At 50.5% G+C, this 26,041-nt stretch overlaps 1 protein-coding gene across 1 annotated transcript in view; it reads right to left on the reverse strand.

The window, feature by feature from the left end:
* The window catches only part of LOC142586186 (palmitoyltransferase ZDHHC20-B-like), a 60,561-nt gene that overhangs the window by 24,948 nt on the left and 9,572 nt on the right, over positions 1 to 26,041 (reverse strand). Inside the window, exon 2 of the mRNA XM_075697439.1 lies at positions 18,465 to 18,678. Coding sequence (XP_075553554.1) covers positions 18,465 to 18,678 — 214 coding nt within the window. The remainder of the gene's footprint in view (positions 1 to 18,464; positions 18,679 to 26,041) is intronic.

A 26,041-nucleotide genomic window follows, 5' to 3' on the forward strand; every position in this document is an offset into this window, starting at 1 on the left:
GGTGACCTGACGGGCTGCCAAATAGGTCACGAAGCCGCTCTTTGAAAATGCCCTAGCTGGAGAGCTTGATTTAATGGGTGCGAAACGAGACACGCGGTGTCTCGTCCAGAGAAAAGATCACATTGGCAAGCATGATGGTAGGGTCCCAGTTGCGGCTTTGGCTAACACGCTCATACATGCTGAGCCAGTCGTCGACGTCAACGTCATTTTGGGCGGGGAATGTCCCAGGATCACGGAGACTAGGAACCGTAATGTACGTTGTGGTTGGCGCCACAGCTGTAGGTGGCGACGGGGTGGTTCCATCGGAGGCCATAGCTGAGAAGACTACGGTGCATGCCACTTCGGAGCTCCGTGGCGAAGACGGGGAACATTCCAGCTCCACCACAACGTTGCGCGAAGGACAAGTCAGACGTATAACTACTTACAGGTTATATTTACAACAATAGTACCAGCGCTGACCGGTTAGATTCACAGCGAGCCCCCAGCCAGTTCTTCCTCCTCTATTCTCGAGTTATTGCGCCACGCGCCTCGTTCAAACAACCAAATACCACACGCGTGTAGAAATATATACGCTGGAGTGCTTGTTCCCCTATTATATTGTTACGTAGGAAGACGCAGACAAAGAGCTATATACAAGTGTATGTACAAGGGACTACGCCGCACTTGGCCAAGAGGCAACAGCCCGCGCTAGCCTCTAAACGTCGTCGTCGTCTTCTCACTGCTGGCCTCTTCGTCAATGTAAACACTGTTCCGTAGCAATACCCCCGGAGGAGAAAGCACCGTCCCGGAGCGACTAAAGGTCGGACTCGGAAGCAGTGTAGTAGGCCCTGAGCCTACTGACGTGCACGACATCACTCGAGGCCAGAGTAGAGGACGAGGTTGAGTTCACATGCAGGAGCAATTTCGTACGTCACAAGCGTCACCTGGCGCAGCACGCGGTAGGGCCCTGTGTTTCGCGAAAGGAGCTTTTCTGAAAGTCCGACGTGGCGAGAGGGTGGCCACAGGAGCACGAGCGCACCATGCGAAAACTGTACGTCACGGTGGCGGGCGTTGTACTGACGCTGCTGAGTGGTTTGCGAGGCCGTCAGTCGAGCACGGGCAAGCTGGCGTGCATGGTCGGCGAGGGCGATGGCGTCGCGCGCATGCTCGCTTGTTGAGATCGCAGCAGGAGGAAGTGCCGTGTCAAGGGGCAAGGTCGGTTCGCGACCGTACAGTAGGTAAAATGGAGAAAATCCGGCGGTGTCGTGCCGGGAAGAATTGTACGAAAATGTGACGTAACGAAGGGTAATATCCCACTCGTGGTGGTCCTTGGAAAAGTACTTGGAGAGCATATCGGTAAGAGTACGGTTTAACCGCTCTGTTAGGCCATTGGTTTGAAGATGGTATGAGGTAGTCAGCTTGTGTTGAGTGGAGCAGGAACGCGCAATGCCGGCGATAACTTTCGAGAGGAAGTTACGACCACGGTCAGTAAGCAGCTGTCGCGGGGCGCCATGAAGTAAGATAATGTCACGCAAGGGAAAGTCCGCGACGTCAGTGGCGCAACTGGTAGGGAGAGCCTGCGTGATAGCATATCGTGTGGCGTAATCAGTTGCGACGGCTACCCATTTGTTCCCAGAGGATGACGTGGGAAAGGGACCGAGGAGGTCTAATCCAACACAAAAGAACGGTTCCACAGGGACGGTGATCGGCTGGAGATGACCGGCAGGTAGCACCTGAGGTGTTTTCCGGCACTGGCAGGGATCACAGGCAGCAACATAGCGCCGGACGGAGCGAGCGAGACCAGGCCAATAGAAGCGGCGGCGGACGCGGTCGTACGTGCGGGTTACCCCGAGACGTCCTGCAGTGAGTGTGTCATGCATCTCAAAGAGCACAGTCGGTCGTAGATATTTTGGCACGAATAGCCGATGATCAGATCCGTCAGGGAGGAAGTTCCTTCTGTACAGAATGCCGCCCTGAAGGACATATCCCCTAACGAATGCGTCGGTAGGTGCAGAGCGCAGACGCTCGATGAGTGCTCGCAGCAACAGGTCTCGGTACTGCTCATCGGCGATGTTAGTGAAGGCAGACACAGAGAAAATGCCGTTGGCGCTACTATTAACTATGTCCTCAGGCTCGTCTACCTGGTAGCGAGACAGGCAGTCAGCGTCCTTGTGTAGTCGGCCAGATTTGTAGGTGACAGTATACGAATATTCTTGGAGGCGTAAGGCCCAACGACCAAGTCTTTCTGCAGAATCTTTCAGTGAGCATAACCAGCAAATCGCGTGATGGTCTGTGACAACGGAAAAGGGTCGGCCATATAAGTATGGGCGGAACTTCGCAACCGCCCAAACTAGCGCCAGACACTCACGCTCAGTGATGGAATAGTTGCACTCCGAGGGTGAGAGGAGCCTGCTGGCGTAAGTGATAACACGGTCGTTGCCACGCTGGCGTTGGGCCAGTACTGCGCCAATTCCGTGACCGCTGGCATCAGTACGGACTTCAGTAGGCGCCGAAGGATCGAAATAAGCCAGAACGGGAGGAGTTGTGAGAAGGTGGATTAGATGCGAGAATGCAGTGGCCTCGTTATCGCCCCGCTGGAAAGGGGCGTCTTTTTTCAAAAGCTCGGCTAGTGGTCGTGCTATGGCCACAAAATTTTTTACGAAACAGCGGAAGTGCGAACAAAGGCCGATGAAGCTGCGCACATCCTTGACACACTTCGGAACAGGGAAGCGAGTAACAGCGTGGATCATGCCTGGGTCCGGTTGCACTCCGTTCGTGTCAACCAAATGCCCAAGGACGGTAATCTGGCGATGGCCGAATTGGCACTTCGATGCGTTGAGTTGCAGACCGGCTCGACGAAAAACGTCCAGGACAGCTGTAAGGCGCTCGAGGTGCGTAGCGAACGTTGGGGAGAATACTATAACATCGGCCAAGTAGCAGAGGCACGTCGACCATTTGAAACCGTGAAGAAGGGAGTCCATCATCCGTTCAAAATTGGCAGGAGCATTACATAGACCGAATGGCATCACTTTGAATTGATAAAGACCGTCTGGTGTTACAAAAGCAGTCTTCTCGCGGTCGAGACCGTCCACGGCAATCTGCCAGTAGCCGGTGCGAAGGTCAATAGAGGAGAAGTAGCGAGCACCGTGGAGGCAGTCAAGGGCGTCATCAATCCGAGGTAGGGGATACGCGTCCTTTTTGGTAACCTTGTAAAGATGCCGATAATCCACGCAAAAGTGCCATGAGCCATCCTTCTTTTTTACCAGTACAACAGGTGACACCCGTTGACTGCATGATGGTTCAATAACGTTGTTCGCAAGCATTTTGCCAACTTCTGCGTGAATAACATGACGCTCAGCCGGTGACACTCGATACGGGCGGCGATGAATAGGAGGGGCATCGCCGGTATTAATGCGAGGTTTAACAGCTGTAGTTTGGGCCAAAGGACGATCGTTAAAGTAAAGAATATCGTGGTAGGAAAACAGAACGCGGTAGAGCTCACGAGCGTGCTCGGATGGCATATCAGGCGCAATCATTTTCTTTAAGTCGGCGATTGTACAAGTTGCCGACTGCGATGGTAGAGGAGGATCAGCTGAATTGTCGTCTACTGCAATAGATGCTACTGAGTGACCTTCGAATGAGCAAAGCTGGGCCAGAGACATCCCGCATGGCAGCACTTTTGTCGTCAAGCCAAAATTGACCACTGGCAGGCAGACGCAATTCGCCGTGATAGATAAAACTATATGAGGTACTGTGGCCCGTATGTAAGTAGGACGTCTTGCATAGGAGCCGCGATGTAGTGACCGTCCGGCAGTGGTGGGGATGACACTAAGTCATCGTAAGTCAGTGCCGAAGGTGGCAAGCGAACGAAGTCAACGGAACTGAGGCGACTGGGGTGTGGTTCAGCGGGATCCAGAACGGGCAGATCAAGGCGGAGAGTACCGGCGGAACAATCGATATGAGCAGAATGTGCGGAGAGGAAGTCTAAGCCGAGGCTGATGTCGTGGGGACAGTGGGCGATGACTGTAAATAGCACGATAGTGGAGCGATAGGCGAAGGAGATGCGGGCGGCACACATGCCAATTACAGGGGCTGTTCCGCCATCGGGGACACAGACAACAGGCGTCGTCGCAGGCGTGACTATTTTCTTCAGGCGGTTGCGGAGATCAGTGCTCATTATCGACAGATGCGCCCCAGTGTCTATAAGAGCCGATACAGAAACACCGTCGATTGCACGTCGAGAAGGTTCAGATGAATGGGTAACGTCAGTAGAGGATTTGGCGGCGTAGGGAGCAACGCAGCGTCACCTCGAGGCGCTGCATCGTCTAGTTTTCTGGCTGGGAGCGGCGTCTAAAGCGAGTCGGCGAAAAAGAGCGACGGGGCTTGGGAGAGCGAGATTGTCGTCGTTGGGGCGAAGGCGAACGAGAATAGGGGTGGTTCGGCGCAGGAGAATCAGTGGCGGCATTATCGGAGCGTGCGACATAGGGACGAGAAGGGCAACCTGAGGGGCGATAGTAGTCAGTATAAGCAGATCGAATTGGGGAACTCCAGCGACTGCGACAGTGCCGAGAAATGTGCCCGATTCGACGGCAGTGAAAGCAACTGGGCTTGTCTTCAGCAGTGCGCCATTCAGATGGGTTGCGGAAACGTTGTGGGTAATAAGATGCCGGAGTGAGCGTAATCGATGAAGCCGGATGGTTATGGGCCGAGCAGATGGTGTGAAAATCCATGTTTGCGAATTCCTGGCGGACAGCTGCCTGGATCAGGGAAACCGTGACTGCAGGTGCGTTGGAGCGGCTGGAGTCGAAGGCAGCCGGATAGGCCGCCTCGATCTCACGCCGGACGATCCGGGTAACATCGCCAGTGTTGGTGGGACGAGGAGCGCCGGCACAAGAGGATGTCGCTGGGGTATTGGGCAGACAGGCCTTTGAGGATGTGGGAGGCCTTGTCGGACTCAGTCATGTGTGCGTCAACATTGCGGCACAGAGCCAAGACGTCCTGAATCTACGTGACGTAGGGATCCGTTGACGTCTGCACGCGGCCGGATAACGCCTTCTGCGCGGCAAGTTGGTGGCCTTATGGGTTGCCGAACAAGTCTCGGAGCTTTTGCTTAAGCGAATCCCGACTGGTGAGCTCATCTTCGTGCGTCCGAAACCAAACTCTAGGTGTGCCACCGAGGTAAAAGACTACGTTGGCAAGAATGATAGGCTCCCACCGGTTATTGCGGCTGACGTGTTCGTAGAGGCTGATCCAGTCATCGACGTCTTCCCCATCTTTTCCCGAGAATACGCCAGGATCACGGGGAGTGGTGAGAGTGATGTAGGTCGTCTAAGTCGAGCCTTCCATGAAGGAAGGCTCGACGTACCATCCACTGCGAAGCTCCGTGACGAGGTACAGGGACCGTCCACCTCCACCAGATATGTTACGTAGGAAGACGCAGACAAAAAGTGATATACAAGTATATTTACAAGGGACTACGCCTCACTTGAGGATGATGATGTCCTTGATGAGTTTGGCGCTAACCCACTAGCGGGGCTTGACCAAGAGTCAGAAAACCATGTGTTCAGAAAATGGAGGTAAAAATCTATAATTTTGTTACAGGAATTGGCCAACAGGCAACAGCCCGCGCTAGCCTCTACTCGTCGTCGTTGTCTGCTCACTGCTCGCCTCTTCGTCATTGTAAACACTGTTCCGTAGCAATCTATATATATATATATATATATATATATATATATATATATATATATATATATATATATATATATATATATATATATATATATATATATATATATATATATGTTACGTGTAGAAAGACACAGACGAAAGAGGCTGTTTACAGGCTATATACACTGGACTGTAGCCAGAGCGCCAGGTTGACATTCACTCGCGCCAAGGGCACAGACGCACTTCGTTGTCGTTCTCGCGGTGGCTCGCCCCTTGAGCATCGCTCGATGATATCGTAATACTACCCCCCGGCGGCACAAGCGCCGTCACGGTGCTGTTAAATATCCAAGGAGCGTGGAGAATTGTAGGGTTTGAGTCGGGTTACGTGGACAATGTCACTGGCTGTCACAGCAGAGGACGTAGTGGGCGTGGCTGGAACGATTTCGTAGGTGACATCGGTCACTTGGCGAAGCACACGATATGGGCCCGTGTAGCAGGAAAGCAGTTTTTCCCAAAGGCCAACTTTACGCGATGGTGACCAAAACAACACGAGGGTACCGGGCACAAAAGCGACATCACGGTGATGGAGGTCGTAGCGTTCCTTTTGTTTGCCTTGAGAGACTTGTAGACGAGCGCGCGCAAGTTGGCGAGCATGGTCAGCATGGGCGATAGCATCACGGGCATAAGCGCTAGTTGATGCTGTGGTGGACGGAAGCACATTGTCCAGTGGTAGCGTCGGTTCACGGCCATACAAGAGGTAAAAAGGAGAAAAGCCAGCAGTTTCGAGACGGGAAGAGTTGTAAGCAAAAATGATGTAAGGTAGAGCCTGGTCCCAGTCGCGGTGGTCGTATGAAACGTATTTGGATAGCATGTCTGTAAGGGTGCGGTTCAAACGCGCAGTAAGGCCGTTCGTTTGAGGGTGGTAGGTGGTGGTAAATTTATGCTGTATTGAGCAGGCACGCATGAGGTCGTCAATGACTTTGCCTAAGAACGTACGGCCACGGTCTGTTAGCAAATGGCGCGGAGCACCATGAATCAAAATGATATCATGCAGGAGGAAGTCCGCAACATCAGTTGCACAACTGGTCGGAAGAGCATGGGTTACGGCGTAGCGGGTCGCGTAGTCTGCCGCGACTGCAACCCACTTGTTTCCTGATGTAGATTCCGGAAATGGGCCGAGAAGGTCTGAGCCGACACGATGGAAGGGCTCGGCAGGGATGTCGAGCAGCTGCAGGTAACCAGCGGGGAGCTGGGAAGGCTTCTTGTGTCGTTGGCAAAGTTCACAAGCGGCAACGTAACGGCGTACGGAACGGGCAAGGCCCGGCCAGAAAAAACGGCGACGTACACGGTCATAGGTTCGAGATACGCCGAGGTGTCCTGCCGTTGGTGCGTCGTGAAGCTCTTCTAGAACGGTTGAGCGGAGGTGTTCAGGTATGACAAGTAGGGACTCAGAGCCGTCCGGATGAAGGTTACGACGGTACAGGGTACCGTCGTGGAGGACGGAGAGGTGTAGTGTGGCGTCGTCCGGATAGTGTTCAAAACGGTAAATGAGTGCTCTGATGTAGGCGTCACGACGTTGCTCGTCGGCGAAATGAAGCAGCTGCGAGAAAGAGAATACGCAAGCAGCGCTGGTAATATTGGAGGAGTCAGGGTCGTCAGCAGGGTAACGCGACAAGCTGTCAGCGACTTGGTGCAGGCGGCCAGACTTGTAGACCACGGAATATGAAAATTCTTGTAGCCTCAAAGCCCATCGACCAAGCCGGCCTGTAGGATCTCTTAGCGATGAGAGCCAGTAGAGAGCATGATGGTCAGTGACTACGGAAAAAGGGCGACCGTAAAGGTAAAGACGGGACTTCGCAACCGCCCAGACTACAGCAAGGCATTCTCGTTCCGTAATGGAATAGTTGTGCTCCGATGGCGTGAGGAGGCGGCTCGCATAAGCAATAACGCCATCTTGGCCACGCTGACGCTGGGCTAAGACGGCACCTACGCCTTGACCGCTGGCATCTGTACGCAATTCTGTAGGGGCATCAGGGTCGAAGTGGGCGAGAATGGGTGGTGAGATTAGAAGAGTGACGAGACGAGAGAAGGCAGCGGCTTCTGAAGTGCCCCACGAGAATTGTACGCCTTTCTTTAAAAGATTAGCGAGGGGTCAAGCAATTGTCGCAAAATATGGAACAAAACGACGAAAGTACGAGCGTAGTCCTACAAAACTTCGGACATCAGCGGCTGTCTTCGAAACAGGAAAGTCTCGGACAGCGCGAGTTTTGTCGGGATCAGGCTGTACTCCGGAAGCGTCAACGAGGTGGCCCAGAACAGTAATTTGGCTGCGGCCGAAACGACATTTGGATGAGTTAAGCTGCAGCTTCGCCTTGCGAAATACATCAAGTATAGTTGTGAGACGCTCAAAGTGAGTGTCGAACGTGGGCGAGAAGACGATGACGTCGTCGAGGTAGCAGAGACATGTGGACCATTTGAAACCTCGGAGCAAGGACTCCATCATACGCTCAAAGGTGGCAGGTGCGTTGCATAATCCAAACAGCATTACGTTAAAATGGTATAGGCCATCAGGTGGGATGAACGCGGTTTTTCCTCTGTCCATATCGTCAACAGCAATCTGCCAGTATCCAGAACGAAGATCAATAAAAGAGAAATAGCTGGAACCGTGGAGGCAGTCAAGGGCGTCGTCTATACGTGGGAGCGGGTAGACATCCTTCTTAGCAATGTCGTTCAGATGACGGTAGTCTACACAGAAGCGCCACGTGCCATCCTTTTTCTTAACCAACACTACAGGTGACGCCCAGGGACTCGAAGAAAGCTCAATGATGTTTTTGTCTAGCATTTTGTTCACTTCACTTTGAATTACTTGGCGTTCCGACGCAGAAACTCGATACGGTTGTCGGTGAATAGGAGTAGCATCGCCAGTAAGAGTCAGATGCTTGACCGCGAGCGTCTGGCCTAACGGGCGATCGTCGAAGTCGAAAATATCTCTGCAGGACGATAACACTTGGTAAAGGTCTTCGGCCTGCGCATAAGACAAGTCCGTCGCAACCATTTTCTTTATCTTGGGATCGGCGGCCGAGGCTTGCACGATGGGCCTGCTGAGCTCGCAAGAAGCATCGGTCGATAAAGTTGCCACGTGACGGTCGCCGAAACAATCAACGTTGGCAAGGCAAATACCTTGCGGTAGAATTTGCTTTGTCAATCCAAAGTTAAAGATAGGCATGAAAGTGCGGTTCGCATTAATAGTAAGTATACTGCGAGGCACGGTAACGTCCTACTGTAGTGGAATGTCGGGCAGAGGGGTGACGAGGTACTCCCCATCAGGGACTGGTGGGGAAGACAAGAGTTCAATATAGACTATTGATTTTGGCGACAGGCAAATAAAGCCGGTGGGGAGTAGGCGGCACTGGGGTGCGTCAGAAAGTTCTGCGAGAATCGGCAACTCAAGGCGAAGGGTACTGGCAGAGCAGTCGATAAGAGCAGAATGCGCGGAGAGAAAATCAAGGCCGAGAATGAGGCCGTGGGGGCAATGAGCACTCACGGTGAAGAGGACAGGAGTGTGGCGGCCGGCGATGCTAACACGTGCCGTACACATGCCGGTGATAGGCACAGTACCGCGATCCGCAACGCGGACGACCCGTGCCGACGCTGGGGTGAGGAGCTTGTTCAGTCGTCGTCGGAAGGCAGCACTCATAGAAAGATGTGCCCTTGTATCGATGAGTGACGTGACAGGATAGCCATCAAGGTCAACGTCAAAAAGTTTTTAGTTCGTGTTTAACGAGAGCAGAGAATTTGAGGGCAGTGTCGACAACGCAGCTTCACCTCCAGAAGCTGCAGTACCTAGTTTTCCGGCTGGGCCCGGGAGGCGATAGGCGGCGAAGAGAAGCGACAGGGTTGTGGTGAACGAGACTGATGGCGTCGAGGTGAGGGCGAGCAGCTGTAGCGAAGGTTCGGAGCAGGGGCATCAGCGGCACTGGGTTCATGGCGGGTGGCATAGGGAACAGAAGGTCCAAAAGTGCGGGAATAAGTGTCGGCGTATGTCCGAGGAGGCGGTGGCCATCGGTTGCGGCAGTGACGAGCGACGTGGGCGATGCGACAGCAGTGGAAGCTGTCATCAGGGGTACGCCATTCGGACGGGTTGCGGTGAGATGTGGTAGAAAAGGACTGTCGGGGACGAGGAGGGCCGGTAGAGAACTGGGGAACGCTGGGTTGAGATGTTGAACACACGGAGTTTAGACACATGTGCTCAAATTCCTGTCTGACTACGGCTTGAATCATGGCAATCGTGGTTGCTGGCGGATCGGAAGGCGTCGCGGAGAAAGCTAGCGAACAGGCGGCCTCGAGCTCGCTGCGAACAATGCGGGTGACGTCGTCACAGGTGGTGGCCTGACGCGGTCGACCTTCACATGTCGACGTAGCAGTGGTATTGGGTAGCCGCGTGATATGAGTTGGTTACGGCGGCTCTTGGCTTGTTCAAGGCGACGGCATTCTTTAATGATGGCGTCGGCTGTCGAGACCTTGCCGAAAACAAGCAAATTGAAAGCGTCGTCGGCGATGCCTTTTAGAACATGTGACACTTTATCTGATTCAGACATAGCATCGTCAGCTTTGCGGCATAGAGCCAAGACGTCGAAGATGTATGAAACGTACGGCTCTGTAGATGTCTGAACACGAGACGCAAGAGCCTTTCTCGCGGCAACCTTGTGGCCAATGGGGTCGCCGAACAGTTCCCGTAGCTTTTCTTTGAAAGTGTCCCAACTGCTTATCTCGTCGTCATGCGTCTGGTACCAAACGTGTGGGGTGCCGCCAAGATAAAAGGTAACATCGTTCGGTCCCACCTGTTATTAGCGCTGGCATGTTCATATAGCTTGATCCATTCGTCAACGTCCTGTCCCTCTAGGCCAGAGAACACACCAGGGTCGTGATGTTGGGCAACCGTGACGATTGGAGCAGTCGGACCGGCCATAACAGTTGCAGAGGCTCGTCACCGGGAGGCGTGGTGACAAGTGTTGCGTTTCGCCTGCGACACGTGGTTTTGCCGGCGCGACTGCGGCGGGGCGGCAGACATTTTGGCCCGATCGTCGTCGCCGCAACACTCATCGCCAGGTGTTTCCAGGCGCGACTGCGGCGATGCGACCGCCTAGGGATCATCCTCGCATTCCAGTCATTGTGCCCGAAACAGGCGATGCCAAAGCAGGGATCTCATTCCAGTCATTGTGCCCGAAACAGGCGATGCCAAAGCAGGGATCTCGTTCCAGTCATTATGCCCGAAACAGGCGATGCCAAAGCAGGGACCATCCTCTCATTACAGTCATTGTGTCCGACCGGCAGCGCCACGACAGGGTGCTACGAGATCGTGCTCGACATGGTGCTACGGCATCGCTACGACAGTGTGCGTCACCATTAGCCCATTGTACATTCACGTGCTCGTCTTTTGAGGGGTTCCTTCTTGCCCTCAACTGCGAGAGTATAAAAACAGCTGCCCCCGGACGCCAAAAAGGAGGGCTCCGATTTCTTCTGTTGAGTGAAGTGCTCTCCCGTCTCTCTACTTCGGTCAAACCTGACCGCCAACTCTTTGCGATGTTAAAATAAACAAGTTGTTTCGTTGTTACCAGTCGACTCATGCTTTGCCGGGACCTTCGGATGCTTCCAGTTGTACCCCAGGCCGCCAGGCCAACGCTACCCTTGGGGCTTGCGACCCAGGTACAACCACGGGCGTCAGCGCCGAGTTCCCAACCGATCGCTCCAGTGTCGCGATCCGAAACATCTGGTTGGCAGCGGTGAGATCACCTCCGACTTCAAACAACTGTCTGCCAGCGGTGAGATCGCGACACCGGAGGCCAGCAGCGAAGAGATGCAGTTGACTGTATGCTGAGCAGCTCAACGACGATCCGGGAGCAGTGCAACGAGCCCTGTGTGATGACTGGTTGCCTGCAGCGGAACGACTGCGCGGAATTCCTGCCTGCGAGGTTTGGTGAGTGCGGGACTTTCTTCTTCTGAGCTTTGCCAGGCTTTTGTTAGTGTCAGAAACAGAGCTGGTAATTGTGGTTGTCGTTGCTGCCGGGTTAGTTTGCGGCAAGACAATAGTAAGCAGTAGAGAAAGCAGCATTCAGAGCAGCCATGGATTTGAAGTCGTTGCGCAAACCGAAATTGTTGGAGCTTGCAAGAGAGTTGGGTCTGGATGTCTCAGACAAACTAAGAAAACCTGAACTGCTAAAGGCTATTCTTGAGTTAGAGGCTGAGGATGACGAGCTGTCGGAATGCCTTGAGACTATTGAGGAGAGGTCAAAAAGACAGGAGCGCGAACTTAAAGAGCAAAAAGAGAAACAGGAGCGCGAACTTAAAGAACAGAAAGAAAAAGAAGAGCGTGAACGTAAAGAAGAGAAAGAGCGAGAGCAACAAGAGAAAAAAGAAGAGCGCGAACACGCTTTGGAAATGAAGCGTCTCGAGGTAGAGATGGAACGCGCTCGTAATGGAAGTCAGGCACACGGTGCAGGAGAACGCGTATTGTTCAAAATGACTGACCTGATGCGGCCGTTTAAGCTTGGAGAGGACATTGGTTTGTTCCTGGTTAACTTTGAGCGAACGTGCGAGAAGCAGGGGTTCTCTCGGGAAACGTGGCCACAGCGCTTGCTCACTTTGTTACCCGGCGAGGCGGCCGACGTAGTCGCTCGCTTGGATAGAGAGGAGGCAGAGGATTTCGACACAGTGAAATCGAGTCTTCTAAAAAAGTACCGGCTGTCTGCGGAGGCGTTCCGTCGGAAGTTTCGGGAAAATGAGAAAGGCAGAAGTGAGTCATATACAGAGTTTGCGTATAGGCTTATGTCGAACATGCAGGAGTGGCTCAAAGAAGAGAAAGCGTTTGGTGACCACGATAAAGTTCTGCAGTGTTTCGGGCTAGAACAGTTTTATAGTCGGTTACCGGAGAACGTGCGGTACTGGGTCTTGGATAGGCCAGACGTTTGTACGGTGGCTAAAGCCGCTGAGCTAGCCGAGGAGTTTGTGACGCGTCGAGCTCGCGGAGCTAAGGACGGTCAAAAGGGTGAATTTGGCTCGAAGTTTGAAAGGCCGAAGTTCACACCCATGAGAGCAAAGGGGGACACGCGTAGTGCGGATGCGAGCGAAAGCAGTCCGACCAAACGTAAAGAGACGGCGGCAGCCAAACGCAGAAAGCGGTTCGAGATGAGGCGAGCGCGCTTGTGTTATACGTGCCAGAAGCCGGGTCACTTTTCGGCGCAGTGTCCGGAAACAACACCAAAAGTTGTGTTTTTTTCAATAGGCAGCACTGACGAGAACATGAAGCTTCTCGAGCCTTACATGCGAGACCTCCTCGTGAACGGGAAAGAGTGCCGAGTGCTTCGCGATTCCGCAGCTACGATGGATGTAGTTCACCCGTCTTACGTAGAACCCCATATGTTCACGGGCGAGTGCGCGTGGATCAAGCAAGCCGTGGAAGCTCATAGCGTGTGTCTGCCAGTAGCAAAGGTGCTTATTGAAGGACCTTTCGGAGCGCTTGAGACAGAGGCGGCAGTGTCATCTATGCTGCCACCCCAGTACCCGTACCTATTTTCAAACAGGTCCGATCACCTCCTGCGCGAGAAGGGGCTTTTGTTTGGTGAAGCTAGTGTTCAGGCCTTAACCAGATCGAAGGTTCGGGAGCTCGCTGCAAAGGCGGTAGTTGCGGGGCCGACGTTATCAAACAACGAAAAAGGGTCAGAGGCGCAGCAAGCTGATATTCCGAGCACGCCCGAACTGAATAAACTTGAGTCTGTAACGTTAAAGGCGCCAGATACTGGAGAGGAAATGCCCGACACGGGAAAGTTAGAAGAGCTATCTACTGATTTGCTCATCGCGCCTACGTCAGACGGACTTGATAGGTTGCTAAAAGTCAGCCGGTCGGCTTTGATAGCCGAGCAAAAAAAGGATGGCAGCCTGGAAAACGTGCGCTGCAATGTCAAAGAAGGTATCGCCAGGAAAACTGCGCGTTTTGTGGAAAGGGGTGGAGTCCTGTACCGGAAGTATCTAGACCGCCGAGGAGTGGAGTTCGATCAGCTGGTCGTGCCTCAATGCTATCGTCAGGATCTGTTGCGCTTGTCACATGGGGGTTCGTGGTCCGGACACCTAGGAGTTAAGAAAACTAAGGACCGTCTCTTGCAAGAGTACTATTGGCCAGGGTGTTTTCGGGACGCAGACCATTTCGTGAGGACATGTGACACTTGTCAGCGGGTGGGCAAACCAGGGGACAAATCGAGGGCGCCGTTGAAATTGGTACCTATCATTACGGAGCCTTTTAGACGGCTCGTTATTGATACTGTGGGACCTCTGCCGGTAACAGCCACGGGGTACAGACACATTTTGACTGTGATCTGCCCAGCGACAAAGTTCCCTGAAGCAGTGCCGCTTAAAGAACTCAGCTCAGTTGAGATAGTTAATGCACTACTGTCCATATTTGCGCGAGTTGGTTTTCCTGCAGAAATTCAATCAGATCAGGGCACAGTGTTTACTAGCGCTTTGACGACAACTTTTCTCGAAAGGTGTGGGGTAAAGCTGCTACACAGCTCAGTGTACCACCCACAGTCGAATTCCGTTGAGAAGCTCCACTCCGTCATGAAGCGCGTGTTGAGAGCGTTGTGTTTTGAACATCGAACTGACTGGGAGCTGTGTCTGCCTGGGGTGATGTTTGCTTTAAGGACTGCGCCGCATGCGGCTACGGGGTTTTCGCCAGCTGAACTGGTGTACGGTCGCTCGCTTCGATCTCCGCTTCGCATGCTTCGAGAATCGTGGGAAGGTAGGGGCGACGACCCAGTCGTGGTGGAGTACGTGCTTAAGCTCCTCGAACGCTTAAGAAGGGCACAGGAGTTGTCAGGTGAAGCAATGACAAAGGCCCAGCAGAGGGCCAAGGTTTATTATGATCGGACAGCCAGGGCCCGTCGTTTTGAGGTTGGCGATGAGGTCATGATATTGCGCACATCGCTAAACAACAAACTAGACGTGCAGTGGGAGGGCCCAGCACGAATTGTTCAGAAACTGTCGGACGTTAACTACGTGGTAAGTCTGCCAGGAAAGCGGAAAGCACAGCAAGTTTACCACTGTAATCTGCTCAAACCTTATAGACAAAGGGAAGCAGTGGTGTGCATGATGATAAACGTTCCTGAAGAGCTTCCGGTCGAGCTTCCAGGACTAGGCTCAGTGACGAACAGGGAAGACACCGGTCAAGTCATTAGTGACCTTATCAGTAAAGCACCGCTGTCGCCCGAGCAGAAAACCGAACTACACCAGCTATTACAAGAGTTTCAAGGTCTGTTCTCTGAGAGGCCTGGTAGGACTTCTGTACTTACTCATGATATAGAACTTACCTCCCCAGAGCCAGTACGATCCAAGGCGTATCGGGTGTCACCCCGCCAGAGCGATATTATGGAGGCGGAGGTAAAGAAAATGCTACGGCTCGGTGTTATTGAGGCAGGTGAGAGTGATTATACCTCCCCTTTGATTTTAGTTGAGGTACCGGGCAAGGAACCTCGTCCTTGCGTCGACTACCGCAGGCTTAATTCCATCACTAAGGATCAAATTTATCCGATCCCTAACATCGAGGAGCGCCTTGAGAAAGTTAGTAGCGCTCAGTTTATTTCCACCCTAGATCTTGTCAGGGGTTATTGGCAGGTTCCACTTACAGAAGAGGCTAGTAGGTATGCGGCGTTCATTTCACCAATGGGAACATTCCGTCCTAAAGTGTTGAGTTTTGGTTTGAAGAACGCGCCATACTGTTTTTCAAGTCTCATGGATAAAGTGTTGCGGGGACAGCAAGAATTCGCTTTACCGTATCTAGACGACGTAGCGATATTCTCCGCATCCTGGTCTGAGCATATGACACACTTGCGGGCAGTGCTAACCCGCCTGCGCGAAGCGGGCTTGACAGTAAAGGCTCCTAAGTGCCAGTTAGCACAGGCCGAGGTTGTCTACCTCGGTCACGTGATTGGTCAGGGTCGTCGCCGCCCCTCTGAAATAAAAGTGGCCGCTGTGCGAGACTTTCCGCAACCGCGCACAAAGACCGATATTCGGTCGTTCTTGGGTGTCGCCGGCTACTATCAGAGGTACATCCCTAGGTACTCTGATATCGCGGCTCCCCTGACGGATGCTCTAAGAAAGACAGAGCCTCAAACAGTCGTCTGGGACGAGACAAAGGAAAGAGCTTTTAGCGCCCTAAAGAGTGCCCTAACAAGCCAGCCTGTGCTACGATCGCCAGACTATACAAAAGGGTTCATTGTTCAGTGCGATGCTAGTGAGCGAGGCATGGGCGTTGTACTGTGCCAACGGGAAAATGGAGAAGTAGAACACCCCGTCCTGTATGCTAGTCGTAAGCTGACCAGTCGTGAGCAGGCGTATAGCGCCACCGAGAAAGAGTGTGCATGTCTCGTGTGGGCCGTTCAGAAATTGTCATGCTATCTAGCCGGCTCGAGGTTTATCATTGAGACGGATCACTGCCCTCTCCAATGGCTGCAGACCATCTCTCCCAAAAATGGCCGCCTCCTGCGCTGGAGCCTCGCTTTACAACAATATTCCTTTGAGGTGCGTTACAAAAAGGGGAGTCTCAACGGTAACGCCGATGGCTTAAGTCGAAGCCCCTAACGTAGGAATCAGCCTCAAAATTGTTTGTTACTGATGTTTTCTTCCTGAGGCAGGATTTTTTTTAACATATTGCTTTTGTTTAGTGTTTCAAAGTGATGATATGCTTTCTAGTGCAATTTTTCAATTTGTGGACGCGTTCTGAGTGATGCTAGACTACTGTAAGGAACTAGGCAGTGGTATAAAAAGGGGAAAGAGCCTGGCAGGGCTTAGTGAGGGTTGTGCCGTGCTTGCTGACTGAGCGGTTGAGTTTCAGCGTAGTTCTAACGCTTGCCGGGAACGAGAACAAAAATGTGAACTCTCCCGAAGTCACTTTGCAGTGTCCCGTGCGAACCTGAACAAGAGAACGAGGCCTTCTCTGTGCGCTGCGCTCAAGAAACGTCGAGGGACGCCCGACTTCGGTTATGAGCATCATCGAGCGACATCCCTCCGGACAGCGGATGCAGTCCCCTGTCCATCGGGATCTCCTTCCCCCGGCGGGGCGGTCTGTTGCGTTTCGCCTGCGACACGTGGTTTTGCCGGCGCGACTGCGGCGGGGCGGCAGACATTTTGGCCCGATCGTCGTCGCCGCAACACTCATCGCCAGGTGTTTCCAGGCGCGACTGCGGCGATGCGACCGCCTAGGGATCATCCTCGCATTCCAGTCATTGTGCCCGAAACAGGCGATGCCAAAGCAGGGATCTCATTCCAGTCATTGTGCCCGAAACAGGCGATGCCAAAGCAGGGATCTCGTTCCAGTCATTATGCCCGAAACAGGCGATGCCAAAGCAGGGACCATCCTCTCATTACAGTCATTGTGTCCGACCGGCAGCGCCACGACAGGGTGCTACGAGATCGTGCTCGACATGGTGCTACGGCATCGCTACGACAGTGTGCGTCACCATTAGCCCATTGTACATTCACGTGCTCGTCTTTTGAGGGGTTCCTTCTTGCCCTCAACTGCGAGAGTATAAAAACAGCTGCCCCCGGACGCCAAAAAGGAGGGCTCCGATTTCTTCTGTTGAGTGAAGTGCTCTCCCGTCTCTCTACTTCGGTCAAACCTGACCGCCAACTCTTTGCGATGTTAAAATAAACAAGTTGTTTCGTTGTTACCAGTCGACTCATGCTTTGCCGGGACCTTCGGATGCTTCCAGTTGTACCCCAGGCCGCCAGGCCAACGCTACCCTTGGGGCTTGCGACCCAGGTACAACCACGGGCGTCAGCGCCGAGTTCCCAACAGATCGTACCAGCAGTCGGATCCAAACACAAGCTCGATGTACCGACCACTCCGGAGTTCCGTGGCGAGGACGGGGATCACTGACCTCTACCAGAATGTTACGTGTAGAAAGACACAGACGAAAGAGGCTATTTACAGGCTATTTACACTGGACTGGAGCCAGAGCACCAGGCCGACATTCACTCGCGCCAAGGGCACAGACCCACTTCGTCGTCGTTCTCGCGGCGCCTCGTCCCTTGAGCATCACTCGATGATATCGTAATAATATATATATATACATATATATATATATATATATATATATATATATATATACATATATATATATATATATATTGTGTACAGGAAACCAACAAGTGGGGAACATAGAGCAAAACAAAGCGATGATGTTAAAAAGAAGCAAGTCGACTTGTCTTGTATACTTCAAGGAACATCAAGGAGAAAATCTGAATCAGTGATTTATAAAACCTCCTTGAGGATCTCCAGTTTCGATGATTTCGTGTTAATAGGTTGACTTTTAGGAGAGTAAATGACGGCCAAAGTTTGTTTCATAATTCGCGCTGAAACCCCATTACTAGTGCGTCATTGTGCCGTCACGCATTGCAAAATGATTTTTCAAATTTCGACGGCTGTAATTCGGTAAAAGTTCTTGGAATTTCTTAAGGTCAGTCCGTGGCTCCCTTAAACTATAATGTGCTTCACATTTTTGCTGAAATGCCTTCAACTAGGCTCGAGGAGACGCCGTGAAAATTCTAGGCGTCATGGCTCTAGCTTATGCGGGAATTTCGAGCCGGCATCGCCAGAAGTCTTTCATTTTCGCGTCTTTGCTGGCTTACGAAAATGCCTTCTCGTGGTAAGTGTGGCTGTTTTCGTGAGGTGAAAGAACAATTTCCTAACCCAGATCAAATAACTTTGTCTCCTGAGGGTGCCTTCAAGGCTTGCGCTACGGCTGTTCGAAGCGGTCGCTGCCGCGTACCTCCTGCACCAGGAGCAGTGGTGACATCGGTCCGGCTTGATGCGCTGGCACTCGGCGCAGTAGCGGACGCAGCCGTCCATGCCCAGCGTCAGGATGCCCCGCTTGTCGCCCAGCTCGTCCAGGTACAGCCGTCGCTCCTGGAAGTCTGTCAGCGCGTCCAGCCGCTGTTTCTCGTCGACGCTGACGCTGAAGTACGCGGGTATACGCCCTGCGCCTGTTGACAAACAGTCGATATTTTGCATTTGCACTTATTCCAGCTTAAGTGCCCGTGGGCATTACGTTAGGAAGGGGGGTGGGGTCCATGATGCAGTATATATGAGTACCCAATACACTACACTACCAAAACAATTTCGGTGAAGCAGTTTTGGACAAGAGCAATAATAATAAAAAGGGAAAGAAAAGAATTTATAGCCGCGATGGGCGGAGGCGTATCCGTGTAGGGATGATGATGGCTCGTATGTATGTCGCCAGATTTGGAGTGGTCCTCGCAGGATGCCGTGTTGTGAGGCATTGCATTCCGCACTATACTAGCGTCGGGGAAGAACTGCTCGACCTTTGAGTCGTCCTAAGGTTTGACTGTGAGATAAACGGGAAGGTGTTCTCAAGAGAGGGTTCAGGAGCACGTGTTCTGATTCTGTGGGATAATAAAATGAGTGATGAAGGGATAAACGGGAACCTGTTCGACGTGATCCAAATGATGTTAGAGCCAGTGTGCGTTTTTCATGCGGCAACACTGACTTGCCTATGGGTGCTGTACAGTGGCGTAGCCAGAAATAGCGTTAGGCGGGGGGGGGGGGGGCGCTCACGTTGCAGCTCGGCCTCGTCCTTAAGAGGAAACTTTAGGTCGGATGCTCCTATCTAAATACATGTAGAAGGAGAATTCGTTTTTCTCCGCTACCCTGCACCAAATTTGACGAAGTATATCGCATTTAAAATAAAACCGCATTTTAATGACTGTTTGTTTGGAATTTTTGATTTAGGTCGTCAATACTATATTGAAAAGTGGCAAGAATAAAGAATTTTCGGTAAACTAAACGATGAAGTTTACAACTCTGTAAATCAGCAATGAAAATTGATATCACAATTCTCTGAATTGCATCTAGTAGTACATCTACAGCGGACAAAATATGTTACCCACGAATCTAAAAAAAAATATGTATTAAGGAAATACGGCATTTGCAGAACCCTTGTACATAACGTAACCAATTCACGTAATAAACAAATTGGCATATCCAATTTGTCCGCTTTGAATGGTCTAATGGATGCGGTTTACAGAACCGCGATACCTGTTCTTGATGCAGAACTAATAATGTGTAAACTTCGTGGTTCTATTTTCTTTAGAATTTTCGAATTTTTCAAAATTTTTAACAAAGTTCAGGCCCTAAATCGAAATTCCGCTCCAACAGACGCTAGGATTCAACTTCCTCTCTCAAATACAAGAAATTTCATTAAATGCGATCCAGGGGTTATCCCAGAAAAGCGTTTCTGCGTTTTACATGTATTTGAATAGGCCGCGCTGGAGTTGGGCCCGAGCTAAAGCTTCCTGTTAAATACTTTGTCTAGGGATCAAATACATGAATAATAACTGCATTGCCATTGCCAAACATGCTGCAAACGAATTCTTGAACGCTACGCACTGTCAATACAAGTAAAATATGTATTTTTTCATAAGAGAATGTACTCGTATGTGCCAACAATTGTGCCTAACATAACTGATATCAACGCTTCCATGTTTTTTGTCTGTCTATCACACGATCTTTCGAACAACATCAATTCGAAACCACATTTCGCTGAAATGGAAAAAATAAAAAGGCCATGAAATGAACAAGTTGAGCACAAATATATTAATGAAACTTTATCATTCAAGATCCTTGTTCATATTCTTGTACATGTGCGATGGCCAGTGAATAATGTCAATGACGCAGTCATTTGTTCCAATGTATTACGCAAGAGAAGCTGTCACCGGTGGTGTATCGTGACTAATTGCACCGAAATTATAGTCACAACAGAGAGCACGTATAAAAAGCAGGAGTTATGCAAAATATACGAGGGCGAGTCAAATGAAAGTGAGCCAATGTGAATATATGACAAAGAGGGTACTTTTTTTTTTAAAGTCTCCATGAGCATCGATACATTTGTCCCATTGACTAACGAGTCGCGCGATTCCCGTCTCGTAAAGCTCCTTGGGTTGCTGGTTCAAAAAGTCTGCAACTGACTTTTTCACGTCATCGTCCGACACGAATCTCGTTCCCTTGAGCTGTTTCTTCGCTAGCCCCAAAATGTGCAAGTCGCAAGGCGACAGGTCTGAGCTGTATGGCGGATGTTGCAGCTTTTCCCGCTTGAACTTTGCCAGTTTTGTATTAACCAGATCAGCCACGTGGGGACGGGTATTGTCGTGGAACAAGATGACCCCATTCGACAATTTTCCACGTAGTTTGTTCGTGATTGCGACACGCAGCCGATCCGGCGTTTCAGAATATCGGAAACAACTGAAAGCCTCTTAAGATTTAGCAAATTCTATCAGCAATGGCCCCTGACGATCGAAAAAGAAAGTCAACACCTTTCCGGTGGAAATGATGGCATTTGTTTCTTTGGGGGTGGCGAATTCGAATGTTTCCACTGTAAACTTTGCAGTCGTGTTTCAGGCTCGTAACAGTGGCACCATGGTTCGGCCCCGATCACACTTGCAGACAAGAAGTCGTCGCCCTCATTGTCATACCAGATCAGATAAGTCAAGGCAGCGCCGAAATTCTCCGTCTTCTGGCGGTGGTTCAAAACCTTGGGCATCCATTGCGCACACAAGAGCCGTTAACCGAGATGTTAATGAATTATGGCGTGAATCGAATCGTGACTGATGTTCAGACGCTGTGCCAGTTCATCGATGGTTATCCTCCATTCTTGTCTCATCAGCTCATCAACGTTTGCCATTTTGTTAGGAGTGATTGCACGATGGCTTTGGCCCGGTCTCAGATCGTCTTTGCAACTTTCACGACCTTCTTTGAACCGTTTCCTCCAACGCTTCACAGTGGCCAATGAAATGCAATATTCAATGTACACGGCAGCCATACGGCGACTAATTTCTTTTTGGGAAACACCTTCAGCTGTCAAAAACCTCACGGCACCATGCTGCTCAACTTCTGGAGCGCCCATTACGTCACGCAACCATGTTCAACCCAGTGTATGAGAGCATTAAAGAACATTTATCCTCACACCTGTGTGTCACTTTTGTAAATGAGAGAGACAGAGAGAGAATGAAGAGGAAAGGCAGGGAGGTTAACCAAATATCAGTTTCGGTTTGCTACCCTACACTGGGGGTGGGAGATAGGGGTTAGAAAGATGACAGAGAGGAAGACGCTAAAAAGAGGAAACACGCACACATGGAGACACACACACACAAAATGCGTTCCAGTTAAAGACGTTCGCAAGGCTCAGTAGATCGCAAAAAGTGCAATAGCGCTTGCACGGCCTTCTGCTGTGACGTTAGGTCCCTTCGATGGCGTAGAATACTTTTTTCCGATAACGGTTGGTCGTCCAGCTGGTGAAGTTCGTTGCGAAAGCATTCCCTCGATGGACTGTACTGCAGGCAGGCGCACAAAATATGGTCAATTGATTCTTCATGGCCGCAGTGGCCATATGTTGGGGTGTCAGTCATCAATATGCGGAACGCATAGGCTTTGGTAAAGGCAACGCCCAACCACAGTCGATGCAAAAGCGTGGCGTCTCCACGGCGAAGCTGTGATGGCGCTTGAATACTTAATGTTGGATCAAGTGAGTACAGAGAGATGCCTGTGTGCTAGGCGCATGCCTCGCAGATAATGCACCGAACCATTATTGCGCGGGGTGGGTAGGCTCACTTTTATTTGACTCGCTCTCATACATTAGAAATGCAAAGATACAATGAAATATACAAATGTGAAGATACAGCTTGATAAAGGGCAAAAATGTGTCACTGGAAACAAAGTTCGCTGCATGTATACACAAAACCTCGCACCAAGATATTTAAACATACGTATTAGCCTCCAATAAATCTACGTATCTGAGAAAATGTAACTGTATATAATGCGTCAAGCAAGGCAAATAAACAAGTTGCGCAGTCACAGATTCACAGAATCCTAGATCCCGCCCCGATGCTGTTCATTCCCCCCACGTATCGCATGCGACGGAAGGCGGCGCGCTTGCTCCTCACTTTTCTCCCTTGCGCACACAGGACTGAGCCGCCATCGTTGGCTCAGCTATCCCCCCCCCCCCCCCCGCTTTCACTGACACATACAGCATGCGAAGCGCGGTCACGATGTTATAGCTTTGGACTTTATACGAAACATGAGGGCGATGGCGATGACAGGAATGGGCTGGAGTGTCCATATAATTGCTATCGCAATAATATATTAAGAGCATAGGGCAACTGAAGCGTCCCGTGGCCTATTACTTTCCGCAAAAGAAGTAACAAAACCGAACTTTCAACATGCGACAATTCGCTGCGCCGCAACAATGTTTATTTGTTTCTTTCGTGGGGCGGGGACACCGAAATAAAAAAGAAACGCGAAGGAAAGTATGTTTGCCACAATTGAATGCCTACCTTAGGTACATAATGTGGCTACCAAAGGAATATCGAAGAAAACGCGAGACGCTTGGCACACCAAGAACCACGCGCATACTGCTCAACATCCTACACTGGCGAGACAAGACTTTCTGGAGAGGTTGCATTGAAGCGAACGCGGTGCAATCCGTCTAGTCCCCACAGTGATGGCGGCAGCGAACACTGTTCTGTGTTCTCGTCTGCTAGCCAGAAAGCAGCCAAAAAACACTGCCAGGCGAAAATTCACTCGGCCAGAGAAAACCGAACCCGCACAGAAGTTCGCCGCGTGGTGGTCAGGGCAACACAAGAAAAACGCATGCGTCTGGCTGACTCTGGCAGCCCGCGAGTAGGGTAGCGAGAACAAAAAAAAATAATGAAGAAGCTCTATGTGTCGTCGCAAATAAAAGTCAAAGTAGAAAAAATAAATAAGAACGAAGTTACCTTGGCTGGCTTTAGTGTCTAGACAAGGATGCTTCGGCGCAGGTGAAAAATAATGTTGAAATTTTTTTTTATGTGGCATGACGGCACCAATGAACCACCACAACGCGTAGTCTCATCGGACCTCGCTGCGGGCTTTGTCAACTTGTCTGATAGTGTGTTGATTTGGCTTGTCTTGTATGTTCCGATGTAAGACTTTGGAAAAGTCAATGCACCTTTGGCGTCAAATATTTATGCGAACACTAAACCCACAAAGTTCCACAATTGAAAATCTAAAGTACCTGTTTGGCAATGTCAATGCACTTTTCACACGAAAAGTTTATGAGAACTTTATACCCATAAAGTTCCGGAATTGACATTGACAGTGTTTTACTCCGGAATTGACATACACGTGCTCCGGAGATTCCATGATAGAGTGTAGATTCCGCGGCGCGCCCGTTCACCATCAAAATGCCCTTGAAACTTTGTACACGGATGGGGCTGCTTGCGTTATATGACTCCCGGTGCACGGGTGTTGACGCAAAATCCAGCCCGAGTTCTCAATTTTCGCGGTGAAATGTCTTTTTGAGCGTGAAAAAGATGTTCTAGACAAAATCCAGAATGATTTCCGGCGCAGGGGGTTGCTTTGGTTGGCGGTGCATGGACAGCACGAAAAAATTTCGGAGGGGGGGGGGCTGAAGCCCCATAAGCCCCCCCCCCTTCTTCTGGCTACGCCCCTGGTACTGTAATGACATAAACCAAGCCGCGCAATTTCGCACGGCTTCTAAAGTCAGCAGAAAGATAGGCCTGCGAGGAATGCCACACGGATGCTTCGTATCCGAGCTTCACTCAAACATAAGTTAGGTGTGTCAGTTTCTTTCTTTTCTTTTTTTTTGTCATTATTTCAGGAGATGCTACTTTCAGATGATTTATTTATTTATTCAGGTTTCCTTACAGGTTCAGTCGGGAACATTGAGTAAGGGGGGGGCGATTGAATCAAACACAAGTTTAACAGAAGCAACGCAGATCAAACAATACAATGTGATAGAATACAATATAATACGGCGTAAGCATTCCAGTGTGCACTAAATATCAGAGCAGATGGTTCTGATATGAAGGATTCATGATACGGACGGCACCACGTGGAACCCTATGTACTTGAAACATTCAGTTGATTAAGGTGGCACTGAGTAAATGCAATACATGTGATGTTTGATAGTATGTTTGGGTGAGAATGATGCGCATTTGCATTTTTAGAGATTTAGCGGCATGGAGCGATTTCTCGCACCATGTAGCGATTACGTCGACGTCGCGTCGGAGGGCTATTCTGCCATCAGGCGTGCGAGGGGGGGTATAATAAAGCAATCGACCCCGAAAAGTCTTGTTTGTGCGCTTACGTTTCTTGAGAGGTCATCGATGTAGGTCAAAAATTATCAGTGGCGATAGACCGGCGCCTTGTGGAGCGCCCGACCTCAGGCCAGCAAAAAGTTAGTTTGGTTAGTTGGTGGTAATAAAGTGGGCGCCACCTTCTTGGAAATATGCAATCCATCTTAGTCAATTTGTACCTATGGCAATGAAGCGTAGCTTTATTAGTGGATTACCATGGGGAAACGCGATCGAAGGCTCTTGAATAGTAAGAAAAAGAAACTGAGCCAATTCGGTAGCGGTGATCCATGAACTGCGCTGGTTGTGGGTGAACGCAGCTAGTCGCATTTCACAAGAAAGGTGTTCGCGGACTTAGCCGTGTTCGTGCGGGTAAAAGAACTTATTATATTAAACAGGTTCTCTTATGCTGGACATTGCAATATGCTCTGGAATTTCGGAAATTACTCAAGGAAACCGGGCGCTAGTTAGCAAGAGATTCATGATTACCTGATTTAAAAATGCTTTTTTTTAATATTTTGCATGGAATATTACTGGACCACGTGAGCGTGTTTCTTAGTAGTTTGTTGTTGACGTCATCGCAGCCAGCCAGAGGTAATAATTTGGGCCCACTTATTATTTTAGACACACATTCTGAGCTGATTCTAATGTCCGTGGCATTGATGTCGATCAGAATGTTAGTAATGGTTCAGTTGGGGAGTCACTGAAATATAAAAATGGTGACAAAAAAGTACTCGCTGAGTGCGGTAGCACATTTTTTAGAGTAAACTGGGCTGCCTTTCGAGCCAGTGAGCTGTAGCTGCGTGGTTCTGGCTTTAGTAAAAATTATGATATTAGTCTTTTCAGGGTCAGAATGCAGTATAGACAGCAGGTCGGAAGGAAAGAGTTGGTATTTCAGCTTTCGTATTTCTTGGACGTAGACTGTCGCGCACGCGTGGTAACTTTTTCCTGATTCAGCGGCATTACTTTTGCGAGCGGACCTTCAGAGAGGCTTTTCTTTTATGTACTGGAGATATTTCGGCTCTAAACACGAGTTATCAGCATCTGCTGCCAGAGTTATGGTAAGTATGTATTTAGTTTTAAAGGATGGTAGCATGTTTTTCATAAGGTTCCCAGTTTCTACTCGCAAAGCGGAAGTGGTAGGAACTTAACGAAGTCATTGTAAAAGAGTGCAAATTTAGCCTTGATGTGATCATAATCA

This window comes from Dermacentor variabilis, chromosome 6 (genome assembly GCF_050947875.1).
Source record: "Dermacentor variabilis isolate Ectoservices chromosome 6, ASM5094787v1, whole genome shotgun sequence".
NCBI classification, from domain to species: domain Eukaryota; kingdom Metazoa; phylum Arthropoda; class Arachnida; order Ixodida; family Ixodidae; genus Dermacentor; species Dermacentor variabilis.